General features: G+C 55.1%; 1 protein-coding gene across 1 annotated transcript; it reads left to right on the forward strand.

Annotated features, from left to right (window-relative positions):
• The first annotated feature begins 1,439 nt into the window (after positions 1 to 1,439).
• LOC121851104 (paralemmin-3-like) lies at positions 1,440 to 9,859 on the forward strand. The gene is made up of 9 exons (XM_042344635.1): positions 1,440 to 1,496; positions 4,236 to 4,286; positions 4,807 to 4,887; positions 5,464 to 5,594; positions 6,421 to 6,487; positions 7,037 to 7,067; positions 7,534 to 7,644; positions 8,256 to 8,555; positions 8,826 to 9,859. Exons 2-9 carry the CDS (start codon positions 4,242 to 4,244, stop codon positions 9,857 to 9,859), a joined length of 1,800 nt encoding a protein of 599 aa, XP_042200569.1. The 5' UTR covers positions 1,440 to 1,496; positions 4,236 to 4,241.
• Positions 9,860 to 10,767: the final 908 nt, after the last annotated feature.

Genomic DNA, 10,767 nt, shown 5'->3' on the forward strand with positions numbered 1-10,767 from the left:
CACACACAGTCACACACACCGCACACACACCGCACACACAGTCACACACACCGCACACACACAGTCACACACCGTCACACACACAGTCACACACACAGTCACACACACCGCACACACACAGTCACACACACCGCACACACCGTCACACACACAGTCACACACACCGCACACACAGTCACACACACAGTCACACACAGTCACACACACAGTCACACACACCGCACACACAGTCACACACATAGTCACACACAGTCACACACACAGTCACACACACCGCACACACACAGTCACACACACAGTCACACACACCGCACACACACAGTCACACACACCGCACACACACCGTCACACACACCGCACACACACAGTCACACACACCGCACACACACAGTCACACACACCGCACACACAGTCACACACACTGCACACACAGTCACACACACCGCACACACAGTCACACACACCGTACACACACAGTCACACACACCGTACACACACACTGTACACACACAGTCACACACACCGTACACACACAGTCACACACACCGTACACACAGTCACACACACTGTACACACATGGTCACACACACACACTGTACACACACAGTCACCCACACACACTACACACACACAGTCACACACACTGTACACACACAGTCACACACACACACTGTACACTGTCACACACTGTACAGTAATACACATAGTACATATCTTGAAGACGTGATAAGGCACTATATCTAATGTAGTTATTATTATTTTATTATTGTTGTTAATGAGCCATTCAAAGGACGACACCTCTGACCATGCGGTACCCTCCCCCCTCCTCTGCCATTGGAGCCTCAGATAGGTATCAAATTTCGCTCAGAAAACACACAGTCACTACACTTTACAGTATATCCTGGGAAGCGCTTTGAGACGCCACGAACCCGTGATAAGGCGCTACATCAAATGCAACAACTATTATTATTTTATTATCAAGGGATTTGGAGCAAAGGGCTGGTAATTGGACTTGAGGTACAGATCGAGCCGAGGTCTTACAGAATGGCAGAACGGGCTCGATGGGCTGAATGGCCTCTTCCCGCTCCTATGACTGTCTGTGTGTGTGTGTGTGTGTGTGTGTGTGTGTGTGCGGTGAGTGTAAGATGAGTCTGGGTGTAGCTGTAAATATTTTACACTGTGTGCGTGTGTGTGTGTGTCGGTGTGTGTCAGTCACTGAAGGTCCACATTCCGGGGGACGGCAAACAAAACTCTTTCCAGTCAAACCAGCCTGTCTTGTGAGTACCTAATCACAGGAAGCACCCTCCAACACCTCTGCCTACCCACCCACCCCCTCCCTCCTTCCCTCCCTCCCTCCCTCCCTCGCTCCCTCCTTCCCTCCCTCCCTCCCTCCCTTCGCAGGTAGGACTTTAACCTGGAAATGAAAGGAATCCGTCTGTGAAGTACGTCAAGCAAAACCGCTGATTTACCCCCCAACCACCGCCAACTCAAGCCAGGTAGAGAGCGAGGGAGAGATAGAGAGAGTGTCTGTGGGTGTGGGCAAGAGTCAGAGAGCGAGCGTGCAAGAGAGACAGAGTGAGTGAGCGAGCGAGCGAGTCAGTGAGTGAGTGAGTGAGTGAGCGAGCGAGCGAGCGAGTCAGTGAGTGAGTGAGTGAGTGAGTGAGCGAGCGCAAGGGAGAGAAAGTGAGTGGAAGACACCTGTTGGAATGAGAGTGAGTGAATGAGAGAGCGCGAGAGAGAGAGAGAGAGAGAGAGAGGGAGGGAGGGTGGGTGAATGAGTGAGTGAGTGAGTGAGTGAGCGAGAGAGATAAAGTGAGTGAAAAACAGCAGGAACAAGAGCGAGTGAGGGAGGGAGGGAGTGAGAGAGTGAAAGAGGCAGAGTTAGTGAGAGAGAGATAGAGAGAGAGAGAGACAGCAAGAACAAGTGTGCACGAGAGAGCGAGAGAGTGAAAAAGAGCACAAAGGAAGAGTGAGCGAGAGGGAAAAGTAAAGAGAGAGAGAGGGGGAGAGAGAGAAGGAGAGAGAGAGAAAAGTAGGGAGAGGTCACATTGCTAATGGTTGGCTGAGCTGGGAGTTGGCGAGATTTTAGCCCCAGCAGTGAAGGTATGTGTGTGTGAGAGTGAGTGTGAGTGTGTGAGAGTGAATGTGCGTGTGAGTGTGAGAGAATGAGTGTGTGAGTTGTGAGAGTGTGAGAGTGAGTGTGAGTGAGTGTGAGAGTGAGTGTGAGAATGAGTATGTGTGAGTGTGTGTCTGTGAGTGTGAGTGTGTGTGAGAGAGTGTGTGTGTCTGTGAGTGAGTGTGAGAGTGAGTGTGTGAGTGTGTGAGAGTGAGTGTGTGTGAGTGTGAGAGTGAGTGTGTGTGAGAGAGTGAGTGTGTGTGAGTGTGAGAGTGAGTGAGTGTGTGTGAATTTGAGAGTGAGTATGTGTGAGAGAGTGTGTGTGTGTGTGTGAGAGTGAGTGTGTGAGAGTGAGTGTGAGTGTGAGAGAGTGAGTGTGTGAGAGAGTGAGTGTGAGAGTGTGTGAGTAATGCATTCCTGCACGATTATATCTGAGAAGTCAGGGTGCGGGCTCGATCTGGGAGAGGGGAGGGGAGGGGAAGTTAGGGGGGGAGGTGAGGAGAGGTGAGGAGAGGAGAGGAGATGAGAGAGGAGGGTGGGGTGGGCGCGGAAGGGCAGTGCGGGCGAGTGGAGGAGGGGGCGGGTGGGGGGGGGGGGTGGGGGGGGCGGGTGGGTGGGGGGGGCGCGGAAGGGCAGTGCGGGCGAGTGAGGAGGGACTGGAGGAAACTTGTGTGTGTAATACCCATCTCACAGGCCAGGACTTGCCCTGACACACAGCGAGAGAGTGAGAGAAGCTCTGCCTCACAGCGGGACTGACACCACCACCACCACCACCACCGACAACAACAACGACAACGACATGCATTGCACACAGCGTCCCCTCCCTCGCTCCCTCCCTCCCTCCATCCCTCGCTCGCTCGCTCACGCAGGGTAGCGCCCCAGAGCGCTCGACAGCGGTGGAGCCCGGTCGAAGGGGAAGGGTCTCCGGGCGCGACCTGAAGATGGGGAAGGAAAGGTGGGGCGAGGCGGAGGGATTGGGGGGGCGAGCGTTCCGGGGTTAGCGGCTGAAGGCTCGGCCGACGACGGTGGAGCGGAGGAGGAGGGCGCGAGGGGCCGAGCAGGGGGCCGGACGGGGGGGGGAGAGAGAGAGAGAGAGAATGTGAGAGAGAGAGAGAGAGAGAGGAGAGCTTAGCACGTCTCTCGCATTGACACACAAAAACACAAGCAAACTTTGACCCTCAGGAACACATTCCAGCTTCAAACTCTCAGTCAGTCTGTGTTTGTGTGTGTCTGTGAGTGTGTGTCTGTGTGTGAGTGTGTGTGTGTGTCTGAGTGTGTGTGTGTGTCTGAGTGTGTGTGTGTTTGAGAGTGTGTGTGTCTGAGTGTGTGTGTGTGTCTGAGTGTGTGTGTGTCTGAGTGTGTGTGTGTCTGAGTGTGTGTGTGTGTGCGAGTGTGTGTGTGAGTGTGTGTGTGTCTGAGTGTGTGTGTGTGTGTCTGAGTGTGTGTGTGTGTGTGTGTCTGAGTGTGTGTGTGTGTCTGAGTGTGTGTGTGTGTCTGTCTGAGTGTGTGTGTGTGTGTGTCTGAGTGTGTGTGTGTCTGAGTGTGTGTGTGCGCGCGCCCGTGTGCAGCGTTCATTAACCCCCGAATGTCTGGTCAGTTCGCAGCCTGGGACCAACCATCCGTGGCTGTCACTTAGAATCGGAGAATCTCACAATCCTACAGCACAGAAGGAGGCCATTCGGCCCATCGGGGCCGGTGCTGCTCTCTGAAGAGAGCTACAATAATAGTAATAATCGCAATAATAATCATAATCACCACAGCAATAAATCCTGGGATTGACACAGCGCCTTATCACGACTTTGCGATGTCTCAAAGCGCTTCACAGGACACACACTGTAAAGTGTAGTGACTTTTGTGGGCGAAACTTGGGAGCTAATTGCTATCCAACTGTTCGCCTACTCTTACCCCAACTAGTTCCCACTCCCCCCCCCCCGCTCTTACCCCAACTAGTCCCACACCCCCGCACTCTCCCTGAAGCCCCGCACATTTTTTTCCCCCGTGTCGAGTCCCTGTCCAATTCCCTTTCGAAAGCTACGAGCGTTTGAGTGTCCTGGGCCAGGTGGGATCGAGGCACTTTTCCGGGAGCGTCTCTCACTCCGTGTCTCGCTTCCCGTTGCAGGTGGGAATGGCGGAGACGGAACAGTTGAAGTTGAGGCTCCAAGCCATCACGGTAAGGGAACACAATAACAATAATGATACTCGCATTCGACGCAGCGCCTTATCAGGTCGTCGAGATGCCTCAAAGCGCTTCACGGGGTACACTGTAAAGTGTAGTGACTGTGTGTTTTTATCTGGGGGGGGGGGGGGACCGGGAAGGGAGGGGGATGTTCTTGGGTGGGAGGGAGAGAGAGAGGGGGAGAGAGAGAGAGACAGAAACTCCCTTCTCTTTTCTCGACAACGGTGGGTGAATCTTTAACATCAGTCCTGAACAGGGCACAGACTGAGGGGTGTGGGGGAGAGGTGGGGGGGGTGTGGGCAGACGAGGGGTTGTTGGTGTAACATCTCATCTCTGACAAGACAGCGCTCTCCCCCCTCCACCCCAACAGCACCCGCTGATCAATAAGATTTAATGATTAATTCTGATCCGAACGCTCTTTGAGACACATTCCCCCCCCACCTCCTCTCGCACCTCCCCCTCCCCCCAAAATAAAACCGTGTCTCTGATATTTCCCCCCCCCCTCCACTGTCAGGAGAAGAGAAAAATCCAGGAAGAGATCGAGAGGAAGAAGCAGGAGCTGGAGGAGGAGAAACTGAAACTGCAGCGATTAAAGGTAGGAAGGATGTGGGAGAGAGGGAGGGAGGGAGGGAGGTGGGAATTCTACCCCGGGAATTCTGTGGAGTCCCGTGGCTCAGTGGTCAGCACGGTCACCTCGCAAGCGAGAGGACCCAGGTTTGATTCCTGACCGGGTCGGGACCTTAGGCAGGTTTCTACTACACACACACACGCACACATACACACACACACACACGCACGCACGCACACACGCACACACGCACACACGCGCCCCTGTTCACCTCGCAGTCAGTAGGAACCCGCTTGTTAGTCGAATGGATGATCGCTTTCAGGGGGTAATAATAAATAATAATAATAATAATATTCCCTCCAGAGAAAAAAAAATGCGGTCACTTCAATCCGCAGCTGTTTGTGGGGACGTCGCTGAGCGCCATTGGGCTGCCGCGTTTCCCCCACAAAATGTACCGTCACTACGCTTTGCTTTACAGTGTAGTCTGTGAATCGATGTGAAAGGTCTCAACGACGTGATAAGGCGCTGTGTCAAACGCAGGGATTATTATTATTATTATTATTATTATTATACCCAGTGGCTCCCGCGCTCTGTGTGTTTCAGCGGTGCTCCCTGAGGGAACAATGGCTGATGGAAGGGTCTGTGGGCTCCTCGGGGTCAGACCACAGCCCGACCAGGCACCCGGAGAGCGAAGGGTTAACACAGCTCCAACAGCTCGAGGAGACCATTAACAGGTGAGAGTCACACACACGCACCCACTGTCATACACACGCACCCACTGTCATACACATGCACTGTCATACACACCCACCGTCATACACACCCACTGTCATACACACCCACCGTCATACACACCCACTGTCATACACACCCACTGTCATACACACCCACTGTCATACACACCCACTGTCATACACACCCCACTGTCATACACACGCACTGTCATACACACCCACTGTCATACACACCCACTGTCATACACACCCACTGTCATACACACCCACTGTCATACACACCCACTGTCATACACACACACCGTCATACACACCCACCGTCATACACACCCACCGTCATACACACCCACCGTCATACACACCCCCCTCACACCCACCGTCATACACACCCACCGTCATACACACCCACCGTCATACACACCCACCGTCATACACACCCACCGTCATACACACCCGCCGTCATACACACCCACTGTCATACACACCCACCGTCATACACACCCACCGTCATACACACCCACTGTCATACACACCCACTATCATACACACCCACTATCATACACACCCACTATCATACACACCCACTATCATACACACACAAACACACACACGCACAGTTATACACACACACATACACACGCAATGTCATACACACACATACATGCACACAGTCACGTTAACTACACCATTACCTAAAAAAAAAACCCTCTCCATTTCTTCCAGACGTACTGGACAGTGGGTGCGTGTGTTATCCGGACATTTTGGTGGCCGCGTATTACTGATATTAGTCATATTATTACTGTTCACTGATTGCCTAATGTTTCAGGTTACAGAGAGAAATCTCGCAGCTGGAGGGCCAGATGTTCGCAGGGACGGACGCTGAGTCTAAACAGGTAACACAGCCTCAGGAATCACAATCTCCCGTAGCTCAGGGGTTAGAGCCTTCGGGCGAAACCTTAGGCAAGTTTCCCTGCTCCGCACACACACACTCGCACGCACACACTCATACACGCGCACAGACTCGCACATGCACACACGCGCACACACACGCCTCTGTTTACGCAGCAGTAAGTAGGAACCTGCTTGTTAGTCGCTTTTCTGGGGGTAATAATCCCTCTCCCCCCAAACAAAACAAAAATGAATACTAATAATTTGGTCACTCAATCCACGGCTGTTTGTGCCCAATTGGCTGCCGCGTTTCGCCCACAAAATACACAGTCTCACTGCGTATATATCCCGTGAAGCGTTTTGAGACGTCTCGACGACGTGATAAGGCGCCGGGTCAAATGCCAGGATTATTATTATTATTATTATTATTGTTATTATTATATTACAGTCTCAGGTAATACAGGGAAGCATTAGGTTGGGTTAGAAATGGCTTTAGGATGATAATATGGTCCTAATTCCCCCGAAATGTTCACTGACGTGTCTTTGTTTTGTAGACGAGAGACACAGACACTCAGGTGAAAGAAGGTGAGAGGGAACCCATTGACCTGTGACCATATTGGGGCGTTGGTGGGGGTTTGGGGGTTGGGGGATGGATGGAGGGATGGAGGGAAGAGGCCGTGTTTAAGTATTGGCCTTTGGCTGCGTTATTCTCTCTCTCGCGCTCTCTCTCTCTCTCTTTCGCTGAACTCTGGGTCGATTGAACACCCCCCTCCTCACCTACACCCCCCCTTAAAAGCCTCTGATGTTGGGGTTCGAACCCACAACTTTCCGACTGAGCCGGGCTGACAGACCCCGAAAAGAGGGAGAAGAGAAGGGAGTTTCTCTCTGCCCGACATGTCCCGGCTGACAATTCCCGTCCCCCCCCCCCACCCCCTCTACAATCCGTACGCATTGTCCAGACTGAGGTGGACAGAAGTTTGTTAGGTCAAATGTTCCGATTGTTCCCGTGTCCCGTCGATTTTCCTGAGCCAGGATTTTCCTTTCGCTCCAGAGAGAAAGAAACCGCCAGTCCCCAGGAAGCCGGAGAATTTCCGGTCCCTGATATTCCCGGGAAAACCGAAGCCCGGGACCTCAGCGACAGATCAGGAGAATCCCAGAGCCGGTGAGTGTGGGAGAGGGGCCGGGAATATTCCCCATCGGGTCAGGTCGGGGCGAAACCCCAGGCAAGTTTCCTTACTCCACAGACAGAGAGACACACACACACACAGACACACACACACACACACAGACACACACACAAACACAGACACACACACAGACACACACACACACACGTCCCTGTTTATCAGGAACCCACTTGTTAGCCGATTGGCGGAGGGCTGTTCCGGGTGTAATAATCCTTTCTGCAAAAATACCACCAATAATAATTTGGTCACTCGACTGTCTGTGGGGACGTCGTTGGGCGCAATTGTTTCGTCCACAAAACACACAGTCACTGCACTTTACAGCGTATCCCGTGAAGCGCTTCGAGACGTCTCAGCGACGTGATTAGGAGTCGGGTCAAATGCCGGGATTATTGCTCATTATTATCATCGCTCTCTCCCTCCCTCCCCACCTTCAAATCCCACCTAAATCCCTTCTTTTTCGATCGTGCTCACGGTCACCTTAGCGCCTCCCCCTCTCTCCCCCCCCCCACCCCGGTTCGGGGTCAGACTCCGTCGCTGTCAAGCTCTCTGGGAAGCTATTAGAAGTTGTTGTTGTTGTTGTTGGCAGGGTCGCTGGCGGAGGAGAGAGCCGGGGATTCCCAGGACACGCAGACCACGGAGGGAGACGTTGTCCCGGACCCGGAAACTGGTCCCGAAAAGACCGCGGCTGATCCGCTTCCGGCCGAGCCTGCGGGAGACGGGAGTCCAGGAAACGGGAGGGAGGGCGGGGGCGGGAGAGAGCGGGAGGGCCAGGGCGAGAGCCGGGAGAGGGGGGGCACGGAGCGGCTCGGAGCCACGGTGGCGCCGATTGACAAGTGCCACCGGGAGAGCGAATCCGACCGGGAATCACCGGGAGACGCTGACGTACGTGAGGCCGCGCCGGAGCCGGGCGAGGGGGAGGAGGCAGGGGGGGCGGAGGGGGCCACTGGGCCGAAAAGGGAGACAGGAAGCGGGACGCCTGATCCCGATGTTGCTCCGGTCTCCAAAGATCCCGGCTCCGTTATACCGGAGCCCGGCGCCCGGACACCGGAGGAGAGGGAGGAGGAGAGGGCGGAGGAGAGGGACGAGAGGGAGGAGGAGAGGGAGGGTGATCCGGACGGGAAGCTGGTCAGCCCGGCGTCTCTTCCCACTTCTGAAGTCACCGTTTCCGGTAAAACGGAGGAGGAGGGAAGAGCGGACTCGATGGCTGCTCCACCTGGAGACAGCGACGTTCCTGCTTCGGAAGCCAGGATTGGCGACGTTCCCATCAGGAATGCCGAGCCAGAGCCCGGAGCCCAGGAGCGCGGGACGGAGGAGAGACTCCCAGGCGGACCTGACTCCACACCGGACACGGGAGAACACGCCAGGGACACGGGAGAACACGCCAGGGACACGGGAGAACACGCCAGGGACACGGGAGAACACACCACGGACACGGGAGAACACGCCAGGGACACGGGAGAACACGCCAAGGACACAGGAGAACACGCCAGGGACACAGGAGAACACGCCAGGGACACAGAACACACTGACACGGGAGAACACGCCAGGTACACGGGAGAACACACCAGGGACACGGGAGAACACACCAGGGACACGGGAGAACGCGCCAGGGAGCTGGGGGAACATGCCAGGGAGCCAGGGGAACATGCCAGGGAGCCAGGGGAACACGCCAGGGAGCCGGGGGAACATGGCAGGGAGCCAGGAGAACACGGCAGGGACAAGGGAGAACATGGCAGGGAGCCGGGGGAACACGCCAGGGACACGAGAGAACACGCCAGGGGTGTATGTGCTGCAGCGATGGTCACGTGTGAAGACAGTGGCGGGATCCCCAGCCCAGCCCCCCGCGGCCCCCCGGCTCACCCTGAGCCGGACACAGAGATTCCCGGGAAGCCCGAGACAGCAGCCGAGCCAGGAAAGGGGGCGACCGCGCCCCAGGGCGGAGGGAAGAGCGAAGACCTCGGGAACATCGCGGTGGTGGCGGCGCGGGGAGAGCGAGCCCCGGTCACGGAGCCTGGAACGCCGAGCCGGGCGGAGGAGAACGAGAGCGGCTCGGAGAGACATCCCCTGCTCCAGGGGGAGAAGGGGGGAGCGGGAGAGAGTCCGGCTTCGCTGTTGACGGACGGAAAAGCCGTGGTGGCGACGACGAAATTCCCGGGGAGAAGGCGGGAGAAACCGGGAGAGACGGGATAGGAGGAGGAGCAGGAGGAGGGGGTGCAGGGGAGGACAGAGCCAGAGCCGGAGCCGAGACAGACCAGGTCGCCAACAAACACAAGACTTGCCAGTGCTGCTCCCTGATGTGAGAGAGAGAGAGAGAGCGAGAGAGAGAGATTCCCAGCGGGAATCCGGGAATTCTAGGGATTTTTACGGAAGGCGAGGATCGAGGTGGAGGGAACAGTGAGTGGGATTGACTTGTGGCGGGTGGGAGCCGGGGAAACGGTCTTTAATCAAAGCAAACCAGACCTGCCTGATGGTCAAGTTACTCACGTATACGTTATTATATTATATATATATTAAAAACATAACACGGCTCCTCCTCCGTCATTCCGTGGCTGTTGGCGAGAGTGACCGAGGGGGTGAGTGAGTGAGTGAGTGACTGAGGGAGTGAGTGACGGAGCGAGTGAGTGATTGAGTGACTGAGGGAGACAGTGAGTGAGTGAGTGAGGGAGGGAGGGAGGGAGTGAGTGAGTGACAGAGCAAGTGAGGGAGACAGTGAATGAGTGACTGAGTGAGTGATGGAGCGAGTGGGCTAAGTGGTGAGGGGGTTGCCACACTCTCCTCAGTAGAGGGGAGAACAGGCTCGGTGGGCTGAATGGCCTCGTTCTGTTCCTAAAATGTCCCTTCAAGTCAGTCTTCAATTGCCTGACATCTATCTGTTTCTCTCTCTGTGTCTGTCTCTCTCTCCCGGTCTCTCTATAGCCTCTCCGTCTCTTTGTCTCTCTGTCTCCCCCTCTCTCTCCCCCTCTCTCTCTGTCTCTCTCTATCTCTCTCTCTCTCTCTGTCTCCCTTTCTGTCTCTCTTTAGCTGAGTTCGAGTTACGTTAGAGCCTTTTGTTCAGCTATACAACAGGCTCGGCCGCTGAGAACATTAGACAGACAGAG

Source organism: Callorhinchus milii, unplaced genomic scaffold (assembly GCF_018977255.1).
Source record: "Callorhinchus milii isolate IMCB2004 unplaced genomic scaffold, IMCB_Cmil_1.0 Scaffold29, whole genome shotgun sequence".
Lineage (NCBI taxonomy): Eukaryota > Metazoa > Chordata > Chondrichthyes > Chimaeriformes > Callorhinchidae > Callorhinchus > Callorhinchus milii.

Excerpts from the sequence above, each read along its gene's own strand:
- LOC121851104 (XM_042344635.1), top strand. The coding sequence starts at position 4,242 with ATGGCGGAGACGGAACAGTTGAAGTTGAGGCTCCAAGCCATCACG. Across the intron at positions 4,888-5,463 it reads TGAAACTGCAGCGATTAAAG|CGGTGCTCCCTGAGGGAACA; the intron begins GTAGGAAGGATG and ends TGTGTGTTTCAG. Across the intron at positions 6,488-7,036 it reads CGGACGCTGAGTCTAAACAG|ACGAGAGACACAGACACTCA; the intron begins GTAACACAGCCT and ends TTTGTTTTGTAG.